The sequence below is a fragment of the Callospermophilus lateralis genome, chromosome 5 (genome assembly GCF_048772815.1).
Source record: "Callospermophilus lateralis isolate mCalLat2 chromosome 5, mCalLat2.hap1, whole genome shotgun sequence".
Taxonomy (NCBI): Eukaryota; Metazoa; Chordata; class Mammalia; order Rodentia; family Sciuridae; genus Callospermophilus; species Callospermophilus lateralis.
In genome coordinates this window covers 109,191,796-109,214,555 of record NC_135309.1, presented here as the reverse complement: position 1 = coordinate 109,214,555, position 22,760 = coordinate 109,191,796, and the positions used below count along the sequence as shown (strand labels likewise).

The following is a 22,760-nucleotide window of genomic DNA, read 5'->3' as shown; positions in this document are numbered from 1 at the left end:
TGTAAACCATTGTCCAATAAAAAGATTTCAAATTTTAGCATAATCTGTGTATCTTGGGGTTTTAAACACAATGTCACAGTTGCTGGAGACAGCCCAAAAGTTAAAAGCTTCCTTTATTTTCCATTGCGTGTTCTCTCCAGTTCTTTCCAGGAGGACACACAGAACTCCCCTGGGCCTTTGGCTAGCAGACACTGACATGGGAAGAAGATGATTCTCTATTTGGGGCTTGATCATGACTGTGGAGACAGTGTTTCATTCCATAGTTAAGAAAGTAGGTCTGAACTAAATTTAAGAGAGCAACTTGATTAGGACATTCCTTTGCTTGTGAAGTGTTGTACCAATCTCCAGTGGGTACAGTATGCCAGGTTGAAAGAATTGGTAAGATGTTTAATCAACAATGGTGAAATGGAGAAGTGGATTTTTAAAGAACTACATAATTTCAGTCAGTCAATTCCAGCTTCTCATTTGTCACACCTTTATCAGACCTGTCAACATGAAGCAAAATGAACCAAGTAATTCATTTCTTCTCTTTAGTAAACCCACCAAGTGTGTGCCAGGCATACAAAGCTGGCATTCCAAAGGATAGAAAAGCAGGCACCTTAGCTAATTGGGAAAATGGAGGAAGCAGGCTAGTTCAATGATTAAGGACTCAGCTCAGGAATGGAAGCACCATTTGACCCAGCTATCCCACTCCTTGGTCTACACCCAAAGGACTTAAAAGCAGCATACTACAGGGACACAGCCACATCAACATTTATAGCAGCACAATTCACAATAGCTAAACTGTGGAACCCACCTAGATGCCCCTCAGTAGATGAATGGATAAAGAAAATGTGGCATATATACACAATAGAATATTACTCAGTGATAAAAGAGAATAAAATCATGTCGTTTGCAGGGAAATGATGCAGTTGGAGAATATAATGCTAAGTGAAGTTAGCCAATCCCCCAAAAAACAAATGCCGAATGTTTTCTCTGATATAAGGAGGCTGATTCATAGTGGGGTTGGGAGGGGGAACATGGGAGGATTAGATGAACTCTAGATAGGGCAGAGGGGTGGGAGGGAAGGGAGGGGGCATAGGGGTATAAAAGATGGTAGACTGAGATGGATATCATTACCCTAAGTACATGTATGAAGACACAAATGGTGTGAATATACTTTATATACAACCAGAGATATGAGAAATTGTGTTATATATGTATAATATGAATTATAAGGAGGAAGGAATTGAGACCCACACATGTGATTAAATGTTCCCTGAAAGACTATAGTTAATACTGTAAAAAAAAAAAAAAAAAAGAACTCACATTTTGTGGGGGTAAAAACCACTTATGTTCTCTATTCACATAATGGGAATTTAGTGTTTTAGGGTTGTTGTGGGAATTAAATAAAATGGGCATATAAAGTCTTAGTACATGATGAGACTATATAACTATCAAGGTCTAGTTGTCATTAACACCCAGCGGCTTTCAGAACAACTTATATCAGCATTGTGTGCAGAAGGGGCAGCAACATTGGGATGACTGGGAATTGCTGTTTGTGCCAAGGAGACATGACCTAGATATAGGGCAGAGGATCATTGTAAGACTGGCCATCCATTGCAGACCGGCCAGACCCAGATTACATTTCCCATTGTTCATTTAGATGTAGAATTCTGAGGGCAATGAAAAAAAAAAAAAAAAAGAATAGCTTTTTCAAAACAGAAAGATTTGCATACCATTGTTCACTCTTCTTAGTTGATTCTTCATTGTAGCCAGAAGAGGGCACTGTTACCTCACCCAAAATCTGCAGTGTTGTCGCAAGAGCTCTGCATTTGTGTCCCATCCCTGGCTTTGTTGGGTGACAGTTTCATTTCTTAGGTGACTAGCACAGAAAAAGAAAAAGGAAAAAAATAAATAAAAGCAAACTTTAGTCTGTAATAGGAATATGCAAAAAAAAATTGTGATGTGACATGACAAATGGTTTATATTCTGTTAAGCCATGGAAAGTTACATATGGAATTTCAAAAATAGACAAACTTGACAGAGAAAATATATTCAGATGAAATTGATGGAGGTTCTGCCTGGAAAATCACTGTCTGAAAATAAGAATATACCGTGGTATTTCTGCTCATTTTCAGCATCATGAGTGTCTCAGAAAAGGTGTAAAAGGAATTGATGGAATTTGGGGGATCCTGGGCTGTTTCCTCCTACTGTGGCAAACCTGGGAACCTTTTGAAAACAGAAGCCTTTGTTAAGAACAAGGAGTGAGCCACGTTGAGCCCTCCTCCTTCTGCCCATGAATTCTTTCTTTTCCTTTCTTGGCCAGTGGGACTATGAGCCACTTTACCATTTTTAACAAGCCAATTTTTAATGAGGCAATAATGGGTTTATTTATAATCCGTGCATGAAAAATGGCCATTGAAGAGGACCAGTTCACAGCCCAGGCGGTCTGGGATCCCAAGGCTCTCTTGGAGACTAACAGCCTAATAAGAGTGACAGAAATTGAGCTCTTTCTATGTTTATGTTCTTTTCCCTTTCATTCCTCTCAAATTTCCCTATATATGATTTCTTTCCATAGTTTCAGAGTTAGAAGGAAACCCGTTCAAAATGCAAATACAAGTACACGGATGGCAAGCCAAGCCTACATGCTGTAAAATCACAGTGGAAGGCTGGAAAAAGCCTCGTGGAACTGAGAAATATTTCCTGCACCATGTATTAATGAGTGACTAATTGGCTAAATAAATGAATCCATGAATAAAACTACAACTTCACAGATAATCGTGGATATGAAAACTGGCAAAACTATTTGAATACACTTAACTTTTAAAAGATCCCATTTCCTCCTGCTATTTAGGTATATCCAAATATCATCAGATAAGAAAATAGCCAATTTTCCACCTTTGGTAGGGGAATTTACAGAAAACTTTAAAGTTACTCATAAGGCTCGGAGAAACTTATGCTTGCGTGTATGATTCTATATCCTTTGCTTATGTTGTATTTTCAACATCATGAGGAGAAACACTTGTGGGAATCTTAAAACATCACGTTTATCAGCATCCCCTCTTTCATTCTTTCTTCATTAAATTAATGTTAATTTGCAGCCTCCTGATTTCAGTCCCATCTGAGGCTGCATTGAGGAAAGTTTGTGCTCATAGACTGCCATAAAATTCTTTTAATAGTTGTTCAAAGGTACAAGCTCTTGGACCACAAAGGTCCCTTCTTCTGGTTCCTTCTTCATGCCCAGACCTGCTCAGAGACTTGGCATCTTGCCTTGGAAGCAGAGCATACAGGCCAAACAAAACCTTCATTTTCATTGCTTGGAACAACGGTCAATTCTTGAATGTAATTACTTACAACAAATTAAGAGTTTAGATCCAGGAGCCTTGGGGCACTCAAAAGATTAGGGAAAAATAGTTCAAGATTCCCCCAGGCTATACAAGGCCACACCCACAGAGGCCTGGTGTGATTCTGATAGGTGCGGGTGAGCTTTTACCACGCACACCCTGCAAGATCATCAGAACAGGAGTGGCGCCTATATTTCATATATATGCTCTGTTTGGGTAGGACTGCCTTCTTCTAAATATAGCTAGCTGCTTTCTTTTTAAATATGTGGTTTCTTAAACACTTTTCCCTTTACAGCAGTTTTGTTTTTTAAGGTAATAAAGAGTGAAGAACTATTTTTCCACCATCAATTTCAGACCCATTCAATATCAGACCCGTTCAAAATGAGAAGACAGTATCCATAAAAGATGGAGGCAAAGGCAGACCCCATGACTTAGAGCTTGTATGATACAAGCTGTTAGCTTCCTGGGTGTGCAGGAAGAGGAGAGACTCACAGAACCCCTCTAGGAGATAGATAAGTTCATTCAAATCATGAACGTATCCTCTCACCCAGTGCTACTAAACAGAAGTAGAATAAGAATTTGATAAGAATTTTAGATCTTTAGGAAAGTTACTGGAAATATATATAGGCTCAGGAATGCCGTTCTTCTTAAACAGTTTACTAAGGAATCATAAAAGAAAGCATTATAGAGGTCTTACCACAAGCCAAGTACTACTGTTCATAATTTATATATTTAATCTGCAAAACAACCTTCTTTCCAGGTACCCCCACATTGTTATTACCCCCCATCGTAGCTTAAGGTATCAAGAATTTACAGTACTTACCCCAGACACCCAGCTAGTAAATATGGAAACTGGAATTCAAGCTCAGTTCTAGAGTTTCTTCCCTCAACCACTTAACCACTAAAAATAAAATACCATGCAGGCGAAGAAAAACTGGAACTTAAATACTTGGTGTCATTATCTCCAAGTGGTAGGTTAGGGTTTTTCTTTTGCTTTTCTGTAATTTTCCAAACCTCTAGCATACATTTGCTTTTGTAATCAGAAAAATAATAAATGCTGTTTTAAAATCCTGCCCCTAAAATTTAAAACCCACAACAGGGTGTGAAGAGCATTGTCTTAAAGGGTCCTGGAGTAGAAATAACAACCAGTCTAGATCACTTGATTTACTAATGACCACACTTTATAGAGTAACACCAGGGAAAAGTGACTCAAATGTGTTCCTCTGCAGTCCCGTTAGCAGCCAATAAACTGTCTACCCTTTGAAATGTCACTTGAGGCTGTAGAAGGTGAGGGGGTCTCAAAGGAAGAATGAATTTCCCAACTATAACAACCTTTAATAGAGGGGGGCAATGTGAACAGTGGAGCTTAGTACTTGAAAAACAAAGAATTTCACACAAAACTTTCCATTAACCATCATAATAGAAAAATCAGTTGTATTTATATATACCAGCAATGAGCAAGTGGAATTTGGAATGCAAAAGCATACTGGAATCAAATTTAATTCTGAAAGTACCCATAAGCTGGCACCTATAATGGACATAGGAAGCAACTGAAATTTTAAAACATGACCAAATCAATGTGGATGCAACCTTAAAGAATACTTTCTACCTTTATCACAACAGATTATCAACACAAACACAATAATCTTTAAAAACCATAAATGCAGAAGATGGCAAATCAAAATTAGGAAAATTTACCGTTAATTTAGACCTTTTGTTCTTCCCGAGTGGAAAAAAATTGATTACTGACTTATAAAATGCAGATAACTTCTTGTATTGATGACCTTTTCCTTCTCTTTGCCTCACTGATAAATAGCCAGGTAGATAGATACTCCTCACCCTCTGCTTTCTTTTGAAAATAAGAGAATTGCTGATACCATTTCCTAGGTTTTTGTGTCTGTTAGGGTGAAGTGTTGATCTGGGCTCTGTGCTGAGCCCCTCAGGTCCTCCTTCAAGAATGAAGGACAGAGTGATTTTTCTAGCAGGTGAGGATAATGGTGACAGAAGGCTTGGCTGTTAGTCTTCAGAACAGCTTCTGCAAAAAAAGTGCCACTCTGCCCAAGGCGGGTGGTCCCTTCCCTGGGCAGCCTGCTTTCAGAAACTGGTTAATACAGCCCTTATGAAAGTTTAGCCTTCTCACCTCTCTGATGAGATAGGTGCAACTCCGCAGGGTAATTTCAGCTCCAGAGATCCTTGTGGGGCTGGCTGAAGCCTTGGCAAATTATATCCCAGTTCAACTTCTCCCTCTACTCATACTCTTTCCCTCCCTCTCAGAGGTGTTGATTCCAGAACATGTGTGTGGCCAGGAGATGTCATTCCTGGCTGGGGATCCATTTCCCCAAGTGAATCTGACATGATGGGACTCCTAGGAGTACAAATCTTTGGTCATCTGGACAAGGTGATGCATACTTGGAATCCCAGTGAGTCTGGAGGCTGAGGCATGAGGATCACAAGTTTGAGGCCACCCTCGGAAACTGAGCCAGGCCCAAGGCAACTTAGCAAGACTCTATCTCAAAATAAAAAATAAAAAGGGCTGTGGATGTAGCTCAGTGGTAGAGTGTGCCCAGGTTTGATTCCCAGTACAAAAAATACAAAAGCAAACAAACAAACAAACAAAAAAAAAACCTTGGGCAGACACTGGCCCTATGCCACGCTGAGTCTACCAGACATGACTGTGAACCCTATCAAGCAAATAGCACAAAGAAAGCTGGGCCATCTTCCTCAGAAGAAGTGGATCAAAGAACAAAGAGGACACTTTTGGATTACCAGCAGGGAACATGTTGGAAATTTGGGTGGGGCTTTGGGCGGTGGCAGGAGGCAGGATGGCAGCTGCTTGGCCCACTATTTGGTCTAATCCCCTGAGCTGTTCTGGTCCCTGGTACCGTGATCACACTGTGTTAATTAAATCATTCTCATTAATTCAGCCTGGGTGTAAATTAGGAAGGAATGAAGATAAATTAGGTTTGAAGGCAGCTAATACATTTAACCCCATGCTGCTTATTTTGCAGCCTAACAAAATAAGGTTGTTAAAGGAGATAACAAGGCCAAAGCCTTGGGCACAGCTTCCTAATAGCATTAAAAAATGAGACCTTGGTTTGGTGTCACAAGCAGAGGCAAAGACAGGTTCCCAGGGGCCTACGGGGCTGGCCTGATATCTTGAGTGAAGTGCTGGCTATTGTACAATACAGAATGGGCTGAATTTCCTGAGTTATCAGTGACTTAGCTATCTATGACTATTGTCCAGTTTAATTACAGTCCGGTTCAAGCTTTCTTCCTGTACAGGTACAAGACTTACTCACCTTTTCTTCGTGTGAATAGAGTGATAAGAATTATCTTTAGGACTGGCTTGGAGATGCTGTAAAAATTATATTTTGAGTTACTATTGTCATAATTATACTAACTTGCAAATCACTTTTAGCCACAAGATAAACATTAATCCAGTGGCCCAAAGATTCTTCATACATTGGTTCAAGCAAGTTGGTGTACAGTTAGTAGAAGGTCATCAGCAGCACACATGCTTTCCTAAAAACTAAGTTTAGTTCCTGCGTCTTTCAGCAGGAAGTTGTTTCCAGTTTTTACAACCTACATTAACTAATGTCTTTATCTTCTGTTGCTAACCTCCCTGAGTCAGATGAAACAAATGTATATGGTCACTGAATACATTTCAGGATTTTCCAGTCTGTAACTCCCCCCCCCCCCCCACCTTTCTTGACACATAAATAATGGCAACATTAGGTAGAAAAGACACTGTAAAATGGTTGATGCTTGATGACACAATGGTCAGATATTTCATTCCTCTCTCAGCCCTGTCTGCTTAGCAGAAACAGATTACCTGTCTCTAGCGTGGTGGCTTCTGGTGTGATAGTTCCTGGGGCAAAACCCCTAGACAACCTACTGAGCTACATATGTACACCATTTCAAGACAGGATCATCCAGAACAGTTCTGGGTAGATTTGGTAAGTGAATGGAGTAAAAAGGGCGTTATCTCTCTTTAATGAGAAAAAATGTTAACCTCTTAAAACATTTCCCTGAAAGACATTAACACATAGTCTTCAACACCAATATTTGCCTTTGACATACAGTCCAGACAAAGGCCTGATGGAGGTGTCTAGAAGGTACAAGGCAATCTGCCTCTATCCGCTCCACCCATACCTTACCACAAGCTATAAAATACATACAATAGCTACACATTCCCGCCTCTCATCTTTTCAGCACCTATTTCTGGTGTCTACAGTGTTTCTATCTCTTTGGTCTTTGCTGAGTTTGTCTTTGCCTCTTTAAGGAACTAAGCTATATTCCTGCTGGTACTCCTCTCTCCACCTCCATTTTCCCAGACCCTCTGCACCTGGTTCCCACCTTGAATGAATCACCTTTCTGGCTTTGTCAAGCACCCTTGAGCCAATATTCTGCATTAAAAATTAAAATAGGAAGCAGATTTTTAAAGGCTCTTAGTGAGGCTGATGAGTTAATGCTAACAAAGGACTTCAGAGGGCACTGTCTTTCTTTGTTTGCAAGGAGGGAAATTTCACAGCAAGAATTACCAGGAGGTAAGGAAGATAAGTGGAACTAGAAAAAAAGAACTAGGAGTCTTGGTTTCAGCAGTTTGTGGTCTCTGGAAGCGCTGTTTGGAGCCTCCTTAGCCAGTTTAAACCATTTCTGTGCTTAGTATCTTAAAGAAAACTGGGGACAAAGACTGGGGGTTGATGGAAGGACAGAGTAAACTCAGTGGTGGAGCCCTCGCACTGGAACTGCAGGGCTGGGCTACTGCTGAGTGGTTGAATCACCTGGAGCCAGGTAATTCACATTTCCCTGACAACAGGTGATAAACTTTATCACAAATACCGAATAAAAATCAAACAAACGTTTTAGCTCCCAGAGGGAAGACAACCACTTAGTACAAAGGTGAGAAATGGGATTCATGAATACAGATCTCCACGCGAGATTATTTTTCGTATATTCTTCCTTTCTGCCTGCCACTCAGGATATTAAACGTGTGCGTGTTGGGCCATTTCTTTACTGACCTCTAAACATCACAATACCATAAACAACACAACAACAAACAAACAAACCACCACCACCAACAAAAAACCCAGGAAGGGCCAGGTCTGAGGGAGTGATTTGAGACTTTATCGCTACGGAGAAAGGCGGCGCGGCCGCTTCTTTGAGTTCGCTTTGAATCAAGCGACCGCGGCTATTGGTTGCGAAGCACGTGGTGTGCGCCGGCCGGACACCACCAGGGCTGCTGCTGCTTCTGCCGGGTATCGGGCAGAGTCCGGCCGGGAGCTCCACCCGTCGGGAACCGGGAGGGAGAACGCAGGGAAACTCCTCAACCTCCAGTCCAGTTGGCCCCTTGCCAGCGAGAAACCCTACGTTCCGTCTTGCCCTGCCTGTCGTGTCCCCAGTCCTGATTTGTGCTCCTTCCCTTGCCACTGACCGCTCCTCGGGTGTCTGTCCCAGCGCACTGGCTACGCGCCCCCAGATCGCGTGCTGTGGACACCCAGCTCACCCCTGGCCACCCTTTCTTGAACAACTTGTGGGCTCTGGAGCCACGGAGACCACAGCCCCGGGCGGCGCTCTGCTACCTTGGGTTCCTCCCTCAGCTCCGGGGCTATTCACATATTAGGCTGGCCTAGAGAGGCGCAGACACTTCAACCCGGGAAAACTTATTTTACTCGCGGTCCCTAAGGGTTGCAGCTGCCAGTGCCAGAGAACGTCCGCCCGCTTTGTCTCACTGCACTCTCAGCACCCCTCCCCCGCTTCCTCCACCGATTAACTACCCCTACACGCTCGGCACCAGCTCCTCTCCTCCTCCTTCTCAACCTCCTCCCTCTTCTTCAGGGGCCGCGTTCTTCCTCCCTCCCTCGGTGTCAGTCTCTTTGCATACGCGCCCCCTCCCCTCCCCTCCCCGCCGCGCCTCTTATAGCCCGGCGCGCGGCTGCTGGGCGCAGACTGCTCCGGCAGCCAGAGTAGAGGTGGCGTGGCCGTGGCGCTGTGGAGACCGGGTCCAGACGCCAGGCGGCCGCCGGCGCTCACAGCGCTTCCTAGCTCCCTCCCCCAGAGTCCACAGCCCGCCTTCTTCTGCGGCAGGCGCCGCAGGCTCGCTCTCCCCTCTCGAGACGCGTTCGGGGAGACGCTCTGCGGGCCCCGCGCGCACGGTCCACGGCTAGGAGACCGTGAGACCCAGGCGAACCGCCAGCGGTTAGCCGGCCCTGAGCCTGTGCTCCAGGCGCGGTCCCCTCTCCCGCCGGCGCCCCATGCGCCCTTCTTTCACCCGGGCTGTCGCCACTGCTTCCCGGGACTGAGTCGCCCGCTTCGTCGTCTCCACGCCCGTGACCGAGGCAAGAACCCAGCCAGTTGTTTGCGGAGGCCAGTCACCACTGCTGTAAGTTTTCCCCACTGTCCCGGACCTGTTGCTAGCGGGTGGGTTTCAGTGGCCGCTGGGGTTGCGGGGGAGCGTTCCCAAGGGTGAGCGTGCGCCGGGCCGCCCTGAGTTCCCATTTAGGCCGGTGGGAAGCTGTTCTCCGGGTGGAGACCTGGGTGTCCGCCCCTGACCTAGCACTGGAAGCGGGAGCTGGACTTAACTGGAGAGCCGACCCGCCTGCCCTCCGCCGCGCAATGCCCGGGCAAGCCGCGGGAGGAGCCGGGGCCGAGTCTCCTGGCTCCCTGCAGCGTTCAGGGTTCAGCGCTTGGGGTCGTTGGCCCACGTTGCATGCTACCCGCGCTCTCAGAATTGGGGCCACGCTCAGACACTCCTCCTGCGGGCACTTCATTGCGGCCAAACGTCTATGGGAAATGAATGAAAACTGGTTTCTGAAAATCTATCATGCAAGCATTTGGCTTCCAGTGAAACATTATTTTCAAAGGATAGGAATTGGTGGGCTGGGTGGAGATGAAACATTGAACTTGTTCGACATGCTATGTGGTGTCATCCTCACCGGCATGGCCAGCGTGTTTAAAATAGAGTTGCAACTGCTATAGGGGATTATATGGTAAAACATAATTTTGTTAACAATGGAACATCACAAAAACTTTTGTTATCAATAATGTAAATGCTTGAGAACATCTGCCTATTTCTGCTTTGATAGGTTTGAGATCAGTTGTAAACCTGGAGAGACGTTAGAGGGGCTAAGTATTAGATGCAGAGCTCCTGTGTGAGCATAGAATGAACTGAAGTTATTGTAACTGGAAGCCCTTTTGATGTTCACAGTAATAGTAGCCCTTTTCTCGGTCTTCTTTGTAGATGCAGGTTAAGTATATGTGTGCATTTTCTTGGCCACTTCTTTGGCATGCAAATATTATGTCTCTGGGGGCTTAAAAAGTGCCAGAAGAATGATTCATTTCATGTTGAAGGTGTGTTTAGTGACTGTATAAATGATTTCCCCTGATATTTTGATGTTTGAATAATTCTAAACCAGAAAGCAAATGGTTTCTCTTGGGTCTTCAAGTGTACCTTTTATTTCAATCATACATTGCTGCAAGAATGTTAGATTTTGACAGTGACATGCTTTTTCAGTTGGATGGTATCCAAGATGACAGGGTAGTTTCTTCCTCCTGGCTTTCTGGGCCAACCTGTAAAATACAGCAGCATAAACACAGGATGCAAAGAGATGCCCATCCTGTATCCTGAAGTCTTCTAGACAAACTGTTTTCTTAAGTGTACACCTGGTTCTGAAATGTTTTACACCACCCCAGTGTCATGTTCAGGGCCCAGCAGGATTCCCAACACAGTGTTCAAAGCGTTTAAATGCTTGTGGACCTGCTTACAGGGAGCCTGGAAGCAGCTTCATAGGAATATTTAGACAATCTTTTGAAGTTTGGGTTCAGGACATATCTGAACACTTCAGAATCCTGGGACATTCACAGAGGATCTATTGGTCATTCTCCAGAGCCCTGAGCATTCCTAAAAATGGACTAGAAGATAGAGGCTTAGCTTGAGTTTGGAGTGATGCTTGGCTGCTCTCATTTTTCATATCCCTAGACATTTCTTGGTGTTTTTCAAAGTCTTCCTAACACTGGAGTTCTAGGACTTTGTTACTTTCTTCCACTAAGCCATGTTTACTCATAATGAAAGGTAACATTCCAAATATTAAAGCAAACAAGTTACATCACCTAATAATATGTGGTCTGACTGTCAAAGCCATAGGGCACCTGCCTTTGTTGTTTTTCTGTGCTGTCTCGCAGCTGGCCCGTGGAAGAGCAGTTTAGTATTTTAGTCTGTGAATCTGGTAAATCATTCATTCATGTGTATTTGTTAACAATTCCTGGAATATAAATTACAAAAATAAATATCTGAATGGTTGAAGGAAAAACAGACTGCTTCAGCTGTGCTGTAAGGACTGGCTGTTCTGTTTGGAAGAGATACTGTAACTAACCTCACAGTTTACCCTCTGGGGATAAACAACTTCCTCAGGAATCCTTGGACAGGCAGGTTCTTAAAGGGCTTTCTTTATTCCTTTGAAGTAACAGAGGGGTAATGTAAAAAGCACAAGGGTGGGGGAGTTCAGTTTTCAAAGATGGATAATAGGAATTTAATATAACTTTACCCAACACTTCCCGTATGGCAGAAAGTCAAAAGACAGCATTAGATTCTGTATTAATTTAAATGTAGATACTGAGGAAATCACTTTAGTTAGTAAATAAATTCTAGGGTGGCCCTAAATGAATGAGAGCTGGCAAAATACGCATCCACTTAATGGTGTATGTGCCTGTGTGTGCACATGTGCCCACACAGAGGAACCTGTGTATTTTTATTTAAATTTAAATAAACAGTACATGCATTTTGAACTCCCTATATGCAGGTGCCAGCAATTGCAGGTACATAAGAACAGTCCTGGTAAGGTACTGTTTAATCATAAGAGGAGGTGGATGCCTCCTTTGTTCTTGTGACTGGTTTTCCAAGAGTTGGTACAGAGTAGGAAGAACAGAAAAACAGCATGAGTATATGCTACTCAAGATATTCTTCCCTTTTTTGGTGCCAAATCCTCCTTTTGAAAACTGTCTAGAGCATAAAAGTTGGGTGATGATTGTGGCCAGAATCTATTCTGTGCTTTCAGTAAAGCTTGTTGATCAATATATGGTTGTGTATGTTGGTACATTTAGAACCTCTGTAGCAGTAGAACTGTCTGGCTAGAAATATATTATTGTTTGTTTATTTTTGTAGTACCAGGAATTGAACCCAGGGCCTCCACATGTTAGGCAAGTGCTCTACCATTGAGCTACATGCCCAGCATCTGTTAACATTTAAATTGTAGAAGTTGGGCATTTAGTATATATGCAGAGTTTGGATCTTACCAAAGGAATTCTTAATGGAATTAATTAGTAGGTTTTTTTTTTTTTTTTTTTTTTTTTTTTTTTTTTTAAAACACATGGTTTTATGTTGCATAGGGCATTACAGCTGGTGCCTGTCCTGGCTTTACGAGAGCAGGAGACTTGGCATTTTAAGTGGCCTTCAGTGAATCAGCTGGACTGGCACAGGAGCTGAGAATGAGACCTGCTCCCCTTGGCTTTGCTGACTTACATTCTCAAGGACTTCAATATCCTCGAAGTTGGCAATCAGGTTTTCCAAGATGAACCTGCTTGTAGGCAGTGAATTTTTTTTTTTTTTAAACAGTGTATAGTTTAAACAGCTCAGTAGGATGAAACAGCTCAATAGGATGACAGTGAATTCCTTTCCTTTCCTTCCAGGTAGTTGTCTCTGGCTTTGTTTTGGAATGGCTATACCTTTATTCAGAATGGCAGCAGGGTTAACAACAAAGTGTTGTTTTCTTTGTCCAAAACAATTGTTGCTTTTGGTCTGCTGCTGGGAACATCAGGAACATGTTGTTCAATGATTTTGTTTTGTTTTGTTTTGTTTTTAGGAGTGGAAACAAAATGTCAGTCAGCGTTCATGAGAACCGCAAGTCCAGGGCCAGCAGCGGCTCCATTAACATCTATCTGTTTCATAAGTCTTCCTATGCTGACAGTGTCCTCACTCACCTGAACCTTTTACGTCAGCAGCGTCTCTTTACCGACGTCCTTCTTCATGCAGGAAACAGGACTTTTCCTTGTCACCGGGCAGTGCTGGCTGCGTGTAGCCGCTACTTTGAGGCCATGTTCAGTGGTGGCCTGAAAGAGAGCCAGGATAGTGAGGTCAACTTTGACAATTCCATTCACCCAGAAGTCTTGGAGCTGCTTCTTGACTATGCATACTCCTCCCGGGTGATCATCAATGAAGAAAATGCAGAATCGCTCCTGGAAGCTGGCGATATGCTGGAGTTTCAAGATATCCGGGATGCATGTGCTGAATTCCTGGAAAAGAACCTGCATCCCACCAACTGCCTGGGCATGCTGCTGCTGTCCGATGCGCACCAGTGCACCAAGCTGTATGAACTATCCTGGAGAATGTGTCTCAGCAACTTCCAGACCATCAGGAAGAATGAAGATTTCCTTCAGCTGCCCCAGGACATGGTAGTACAGCTCTTGTCCAGCGAAGAGCTCGAGACTGAAGATGAAAGGCTCGTATATGAGTCTGCAATTAACTGGATCAGTTATGACCTGAAAAAGCGCTATTGCTACCTCCCAGAGCTGTTGCAGACGGTGAGGCTGGCACTCCTGCCAGCCATCTACCTCATGGAGAACGTAGCCATGGAAGAACTCATCACCAAGCAGAGAAAGAGTAAGGAGATCGTGGAAGAGGCTATCAGGTGCAAACTGAAAATCCTGCAGAATGATGGCGTGGTGACCAGCCTCTGTGCCCGGCCTCGGAAAACGGGCCATGCCCTCTTCCTCCTGGGAGGACAGACTTTCATGTGTGACAAGCTGTATCTGGTAGATCAGAAAGCCAAACAAATTATTCCCAAGGCCGACATTCCCAGCCCTAGAAAAGAGTTCAGTGCATGCGCGATTGGCTGCAAAGTGTACATTACTGGAGGGCGGGGGTCTGAAAATGGTGTCTCAAAAGATGTCTGGGTTTATGATACCCTGCATGAGGAATGGTCCAAAGCTGCCCCCATGCTGGTGGCCAGGTTTGGCCATGGCTCTGCTGAACTGAAGCACTGCCTGTATGTGGTTGGGGGGCACACAGCTGCAACTGGCTGCCTCCCAGCTTCCCCCTCAGTCTCTCTAAAGCAAGTCGAACACTATGATCCCACAACCAACAAATGGACCATGGTAGCACCACTTCGAGAAGGCGTTAGCAATGCTGCCGTAGTGAGTGCCAAGCTCAAATTGTTTGCTTTCGGAGGTACCAGCGTCAGTCATGACAAGCTCCCCAAGGTTCAGTGTTATGATCAGTGTGAAAATAGGTGGACGGTACCGGCCACCTGTCCCCAGCCCTGGCGTTACACAGCAGCAGCTGTGCTGGGGAACCAGATTTTTATTATGGGGGGAGATACAGAGTTCTCCGCCTGCTCTGCTTATAAATTCAATAGTGAAACTTACCAGTGGACCAAGGTGGGAGACGTGACGGCAAAGCGCATGAGCTGCCATGCTGTGGCCTCCGGAAACAAACTCTATGTGGTTGGAGGATACTTTGGCATTCAGCGATGCAAGACTTTGGACTGTTACGATCCAACTTTAGACGTGTGGAACAGCATAACCACAGTCCCATACTCACTGATTCCTACTGCGTTTGTCAGCACCTGGAAACATCTGCCTTCTTAAACATCCTAAATAAGCATGAGGTAAGACAAAAGTTCAGCTGAAGACGTGTGCATTTAATTAGGTTAGTTGTGTAAGTTCAGAGTATGGAGTGAGACACAATCCATGTAACCTATATTGAAGTACCATAGAAACTGTTAAAATGAAAGATTTTGCACCTCCACAACTTAAACACCTGTGTTGATCACAGCCTTGACTCCCTATAACATAAGTCAGTGGTTCTCAGCCTTCGCTGAGCCTCTGAATCTCCTAAAGAGCTTTTCACACACTGTGGGTCCCAGAAACATTGTTTCATCTGGTCTGGGGTGAGACCTAGGCATCAGTATTTTTAGAAAGTTTTCTCCTTTGCTAATATTCCACCAGGTTGGGAACATTTAACCCTGTTAATAATGCCAGCTAGTGTTTACTGAGGCCTTGCTTTGTGCTGTGTGTTTCAAATGAATCATCCCCGTTTGATCCCACAGCAACCCTATGGGATATTATTACTAGCCTCATGTCTAGAGGAAAAAACCTGATTCCTGCGGAAGCTAAGTAAGTTGCCCAAAGTCTAATAAGTGGAAGCGTTGGTCAAGAGTTAACCCAGGGCCTGGAGTTGTGGCTCAGTGCTTGAGCGCTTGCCTCACATGTGTGAGGCACTGGGTTTGATCCTCAGCACCACATAAAAATAAATAAATAAAGATATTGTATCCATCTACAACTAAAAAAAAATGTTAAAAAAAGAAAAAAGAAATTAACCCAGGCAGTCTGACTTCAGAGCACAAGTGTTTACATATTATGACAAACTGCCATTTAATAAACCTGAGCTTCATGTTAGTGTCATCCCAGAAGATACTTGGTTGATATTCAAATTCCACATCCTCAAACCCATTCTGGACTGAATAGGGTTAAAAAAAAATGCGTTTCTCAAATTTGTTCCTTGTTTATTCTCTCCAGAATTATTTATTGGCATATTTAAAACTTTTCCTCAAAGTATAGCCCCCCCCCCTCAGGGTATGTATGAACTTCATAAGGGAATCTAGGTTTGTCCTTGTGAAAGGTTGGTTACACCTACATTGTACAATTATGTTTGATGTGCAGATACACCCAGCTACCTAAACTGCCCCTAACTATATCTTTTCAGAGTTAATCAGTCAGGCTGACCCTATTGTTGAGGCTAACAAAAGTTTTGTTCTGTGTCATATATCTGAGTACATAATGGTTGTCTTGTGTACTTAAGAGTATATTATTCTCTTGGCTCCAATAATTAATAGGCCCACACAGCTCAATGTTCGAAAAGCTCATGGTTGCTCTGCAGCTAAGCATTCTTAGGGTTGGCCCCAGGAATGGCTTATGCATGTGTATGCACAAAGCACACAGAACTTGTTGATTTATTTTGGTGATTCATGGGCTTATTACTAATAACAAGAGGGGAAGATAACCGATTTGGAGAAACTACAAGGAAAACGTAACTCATTACTTAGCAGTTTTTGGCTCTGTTTTCTCTAGCATGTTCTGTACCTTTGAAGGGGACTTCAAAGGGAAAAAAGGGAATCTAACGGTAGTTGTAAGCTAAACAAGGAGGGGTTTCGTCTTGTTTTTTTTTTTTTCTTTCCCCATTTCTTATAGCTCACTTACAAACACCATTAAAATTGGCCTCACTTTCACATTTTATCTTTCTATTTTTTTTTTCCCCAATTCTTCAGTTATCTCCTCCAGCCTATTACAGTTAACAGGGTTCCTGGTAATGCTTTGTTTCTCTGAAATAAAAGTCTTTGAAAGGAGCAGGAACAATCAGAAAGCTCCTCTGGGCAGCACTGGGGCTAATAGCATCCCATACCAAACTGGTTTTTGTAGCCTTGCTGGCATCTCAGTAATCCTGAACAAACAAATGCTTTGCAAGAGGTTATTTCATTTGAGATATGAATGCATGACTCAACCCTTAAGCAGGTTTAAAGAACCTCCTAGGCAAAAGCATCAATTAACAGCCCTAAACTAGGTGTTAGTCCAGAACTGGCTGTATTTGTACAAAATTCCCTGTAGTTGTGGAGGTAATTGGTGGACTGGCTAGCATCCTTAGAGCAAGGTATGGAAACTGAGGCAGAAAGAAAGACCACATGTGGTTCTAGTCCTAGTTTTAAGTTCTAGATCTTCGTGGACTTAAGGTTGCTTCTGTCAAATCAGTGGTTTGAGACTATAATTCCCCAAGACCTGTCCAGGTTCAAACTTGGATGAATTGACAACAGGGATACCTAGGTCAGTGCCTGGCAGATATTAAGTTTTCTGTACTCTTAGTTTTCTTTTTTCTCTTCAATTTAGACTTTGCTCTGTGATCCAGCAGCGGAGTCAGCTCAGTGTGTGTGTGTGTGTGTGTGTGTGTGTGTGTGTGTTGGGAAAATCAGGTTTCTTTGACTGTTATCTTTTCTTCTGATCTTTATTCTTCATATTTGGTTCCTCCTTTTTCAGCCCAGAGTGAATATGTTGGCAAACATTTGAACTCAGTCTGTCCTGGGTATCCAAACTTAAGCACATGCTTCCGAGCCCTGGAAAGCAGAGCAAATAAAATGCAGGGTTATACGTGAAACAACATCCTCTTCACCCTTGGTGCCACCAGTGAGACAAGCACATAAAAACTGAATTTGACAGGGCCAGGTTTGCTGCTTTTACAGGGTGTCAGAAGTGCCTGATCAAAGCCACTCTTTCAGTTTCCGACAGGGAGAATGTAGACTTAAATTTCTAAAGTTTATTACACACAAGATAGTGTTAAAATGTTTTAGCTGGATGGAGTGACTTAAAGGAGTGCTCAGTAGGTATCCGAGGAAACTGCTGAAGCCCTCATCCCTCTGCTCTCCAAATGTAGGTGCTAAGTGAATTAATCCAGTGTTAACAAAAACCTTCCCTAGTCTAAAAGCTCATCCACCAAGGAGGTTTTAACTGTCTCCTGCTGCTTTGTCAGTGGGTGGGAGGGACAAAAAGGAAATTACTTTGATTATCCTCTATTTTCATGGTGCCTCCTGGCCCCAACCTGACAGCACTTGAACTTCCATTTGCTTTATTTCTCTTAGATTTTCATGGAGGGTGGGCTGGGTATTGTGGGGAGGGGGGAGACTTTTTCTCTTTTTCTGTGCTAGTATTCAATGTCTTGAAATTTTATATTATTACAAGATACATTCTTTTGGTTTAATGTGGATATACAGGTTAAAAGGAGGTGGGGGGAGGGGTATGACACTGTAGTCTAAGGAATGCCTTGAAGGCTTGGATCTCTGTTAGGAAACAGCCAAAAGAAACAACTATCAGATGAATCAGACTTCTGAACACACAAAAGCAAAAGCGAGAAGGATTTAATGCAGTTAATGAGCAGTCCCTCCAGAATTCCCTTTGTCTGTACTTAAGAGTTATAGTAATAGGGATACAGATTCCTAAACTAGTCTGGAAGTGTGCTTTATGAACAGATAGGGTGAGTCTTTTAGAAAGCCCTTTGCAAAAATATGAAATAAGAATGAAATAAATGGTAGGGTGAGTAGCCGGAGGAGATGCTAGCTCCTATGAAATATGCAGACTTCATGGTTTTGGTAGTTTGAGTTTATATTCATACTTGATGTTGGTGGATTCTCTTCATAATAGAACCCACATTCTGTGCTGCCATCTTCTGAGTGTAGACTAATGAACTCCAAGAACTCCAGCCTTGGGCTGTCGAGACCTGGTACGTTGTGATATAAAAGGAAGCAAGACTGATGTCTGCCATAATGAGTAGTGGGGATGCATTTAAATAAGAGGATTAATATGTCTGTCTTCTATATGGTGAATAAATTTAATTTGGAATCCTTTATGGTAAATGGGCCAAGGAGGGTTTGCATAGGAATCTCCTTCTGATACCCAAGTGATCACTTTACAGTGGCTTTTTTAATCAGAAATTTTACGAATATTGGAAACAGGATGGCAACTTAGATATCTAATATCAATCTATCTATTGGATATCTATCTATCTATGTATCTATCTGTGTATCTCCATCACATCATCTATCTATTGGATAGATAGATAGATAATAGCACAGAAGTGAGGGTCCTATATTGGATACTGTCAGGCCAGCCATTTGAGGGTGCATGCATACACACATACACCTCAAGGCAAGTACTTTCTGATATCTTTGCACAGTTCCTACTGAACGTACAGTTAAGAAGCAACATTGCCCAGCTCTGTCCGCGAGTTTAATTTAAAAAAATTTCATGGCTACTAACCCAAATCATGAAACTATAGCATCACACAGATCTCTTATGCCTTTTTTGTTTTGTTTTCTTTTCCTCCTATTTTAGCTCCCTCCATCACTCAGTGAGACAATAGGAGATTTCTACTTTGGAGCTGCCAAGTTTAATGAAGAGAAAAAACAAAAGGAGGAGAAGTTGCTGTAAGACTCGAATAACATCCGCTGCACCTTGTCAATGCTCTAACTGGACATGAAGGAAAGGGGTGAGGGAGGGGGTGGGATTCTCAGTGCAAGTAGCACATGGTTTAAATATGAATGACTGAACCTGTGATCTAGTCCTTGTCCTGTAATTGTGGATTAATGTCAGCGTTAATCAGCCCCTGAAAGGGAGAGAAAAGCTGGACCTTTTCCCTTGCTGTACCACATTCAGCATTTGATTCCATGGGCTCCGCCATTTATGTGTAAAATTTGAAATGGTTGTCACCTCTCTCTGAAGAGTGAGCTTGAAGCCTCCACACCGGCAGCTGTTGGTGATTCAAAGCTTCAGCCTGGCCAGGAGGGAAGCTGGCTGAGCTGGCTGAAGAATGAGGACCGCTGCACTGGACTCTCCGTTAATCTCGAAGGGGTTGTTCCTTCCCCCAGGAACATTTCTGAACAATGGGGACATTGTTGGTAGCTGTTTGGTAGATGTTCTTTTCTATTTATAAGTGACTTTAAACTTTCCCTTGGCTGTTAAGAAGTTTGTTATAGATTTAGCTATTTATTGTTTGATGCCTGCATGCTGAAACAATGCTTACAGTTGTCTTCACGTGTATGGATGTGTGAATGGTTGTATGTTTTGCACATTTTGTGGCTGTTGGGACGTGCTTTGCTGCACAAAAATGAAAAACTTTTTGAGTTTTGATTTGGAGTATAACTGGAGGGTGGGTGGGGGTGGGCTGGATTTTTAAAAAGTTAAGACAGGGAAGGATTATAAGATGGAAACATCCCAGAGGTAGAGAAATCATGGAGGTCACTTTTCTTAGATTCACCACCTTTTTCTGGGGTTTCATGGTTGGGGGCGGGTATGGTCAAGTTGGCGGCTGATGAGATGAAGGAGGAATCCTTCTTTCTGCCTTTCTCCTTCCCATCTGATTTACCCAACATCAGTCTCAGCTGCTGGAATTTGGAAAGGACCAAATTGTTTTGCAGTTTTTGTTTTTTTTTTTTCTTTGTGTAATATCCTGCAGTCCTGGAAAATTCTATGGAATAGTTCTGTATATAGGGTACAGGTAAAGACATTGTCCAAAGTTTATTTATTTATCTATTTATTACCCTATAAGAATGCTTTGTTGTGTAACCACAGTTAATGGGAACAACCTAAAATGTCACAATGTATATTAATTCACTGACCACATTTGCTTGATCTGGACTTATGGTTCTCTGTTTTTGCTGTAGAATTTAGCAAGTGCTAGAAGTTCTTCAGAAAACATTCACATTGGTACAGTGTACACATTAGTGCCCACTCTTAGGTAAATGTTAAAAAACTCTTTGGTATACAAAAGTGACACATTTGGTCACAAAACACCAAAGAATTGTAAGCAGTTGCCCTGTGGAGAGGGTTTCCAGGCTGGTTGGGAATCAGTTGTGAATACCTTCTTTGCTTGTTGGAGTGCTTGTTTACTAAACACGTGCTGTGGTAGCTCTTAGTGCTAGATTTGAGTAGGTGCTTCTTCAGAGGTGTCTGGGGAAGACCAAAGTTTGCAGCTCGGTCTGCTTTGGTCCATGTTTCTCACATTGCTGTATTTTAGAAAATAGGGTTTAAGGCTGATAACAACCTTTTACATTGTGTGTTTGCATTGTCTAATGACAGAAAAATCCTTAACATTTCTCTCCACCTCGGTACTTTAGACTAATTGTATATGTCCGTCCTTGCCGTGAATAAGTGGGCTCTAGTTGGACCAAAATAAAATAAACGAGCTGTTGGTATAAAAGAATCACATTACTGTCCAGCAGCTAGTCGTGGTTCCTAGATGTGTTCTAAGCAATGCAAATGTCTAATTGTACTCTGGCGGCATAGTCGGTGTTGATCTGTTGTAGCAGTTACAGCTCTGTAGTTTATGATGCAAATCTGTCCAGAGATGTATGTGTCACTGCATGACTTCTGAAAGCAGGAAGAATTTTCTGCAGCTGTTTCAAAGTTGGGGCCTGTCCTTGAATCCTCCATTAATTACTGTGTGTGAGCCAGAGGGAGCCACTGTAAGGGTGGGCCCCCAGCCTGCAGGGAACTTTCTGGACTCCTGCTCTTTGAATTGATGTAGGCATTTGTGCTCGCTACTTGACCATTCTCACCCTGTGAAACGTCCCACACTTTGAAGCAAATACAATTCACAGCACAGTACATACAAAAACCTTGGCATAAGACAGAGAAGGTTCTTCTCATTTTGTGAGCTGGTTGCTGTAGAAACGGATAACAAAGGGCAGCCTTCCACTTCTGGTATAATTGTGTAGCCCCTTTTCTCTGGGCTTGACACCTGTCTGAATAAGAGTGATTAGAGCTGCATAATATCCTCTCTTGGCTATTGAATATGTGGTTCACGTACAGAACTCTGTATAAGTTAGTAAAATGTTCGTGTTCATATGTACTTGTTTGCTACTACTACATTTTTGAGGTTTTGTAAAACATTTTTTTTTTCACAATGTGAAACTGAAGGTCAATAAATTATTAGAGATTTTCTCTTCATTGTGTGTGTATGTGTCTTGTCATTATTTGAATATAACATGATACTAGGCATTGAAAACTGGAGCCTATTTTATTTACTCACGGATGGACATTTCAAATATTTTTTGAATGTGATTTATCTCACTGTTTTGTCACGTGTTTATTAAAGTAGCTCCATGCATGAAATAAAACCTTTGGCTGTTAGAATCTCTTCAAGCAAAGGAAAAGCCCTCATTTATGTGTTTATCATAGCTTGGGATATAAAAAGTCACAGTCTATGTACGATTGAGATCGCATACTTTATATTAGATGGAATCTGGTTTTTGTATTCTTTGTGTGGGTTATACTTTGATAGAAAGCTAATAGAGGGGGCTGGAGTTCTCTTTACTGACCTCCCCTTTAGAAACCATTTAAAGTAGTTTATATGTGTATAAACTACTTTATGCATATTTTTTCCTCTGTATGCATATTTTTTCCTCTGTAACGGTACAGGAGAGCCCAAGTGCAACCCCTTAGGCACATTTAGCAGCTTTCAAGTTGACAGATGAAGCCTCCTGCCCCGCCCTCGTGGTGGCTTCATGTCACACTGAGATGCTCCTTTATCACTTGGGTTGGACTCCTTATTTTAGCGTGCAGAGCAATGTTCAGTGTAATCTTTTGTAGCCAGAAAATAAATACTACCTAATTGGAACTCTAGGAGACCTCACAAGTAGGCACAATACAATTACAGTCTTTGGACTTTGACCAAGATGCCAGAGCAGATGCCTCGGGCTTGACAGAAGGATCATTGGGTTCCTTGCTGGGTGAGGCTGGTGTACAGCCAAGCCTCTGGGAACAAGTGTCTGAGCCTTCAGATTCCAGGAGCTCAATGCTCATGACCCATGGAAACCCTGTGGATGACACCATATGTATGAC

General features: G+C 42.8%; 1 protein-coding gene across 1 annotated transcript; it reads left to right on the top strand.

The window, feature by feature from the left end:
* The first annotated feature begins 9,505 nt into the window (after positions 1–9,505).
* Enc1 (ectodermal-neural cortex 1) lies at positions 9,506–19,393 on the top strand. The gene is made up of 3 exons (XM_076856081.2): positions 9,506–9,708; positions 13,184–14,986; positions 19,254–19,393. The coding sequence occupies exon 2, from the start codon at positions 13,197–13,199 to the stop codon at positions 14,964–14,966; it is 1,770 nt and encodes a 589-aa protein (XP_076712196.1). The 5' UTR covers positions 9,506–9,708; positions 13,184–13,196; the 3' UTR covers positions 14,967–14,986; positions 19,254–19,393.
* The last annotated feature ends 3,367 nt before the right edge of the window (positions 19,394–22,760 follow it).

Coding starts and splice junctions, on each gene's coding strand:
- Enc1 (XM_076856081.2), top strand. CDS start 13,197: ATGTCAGTCAGCGTTCATGAGAACCGCAAGTCCAGGGCCAGCAGCGGC.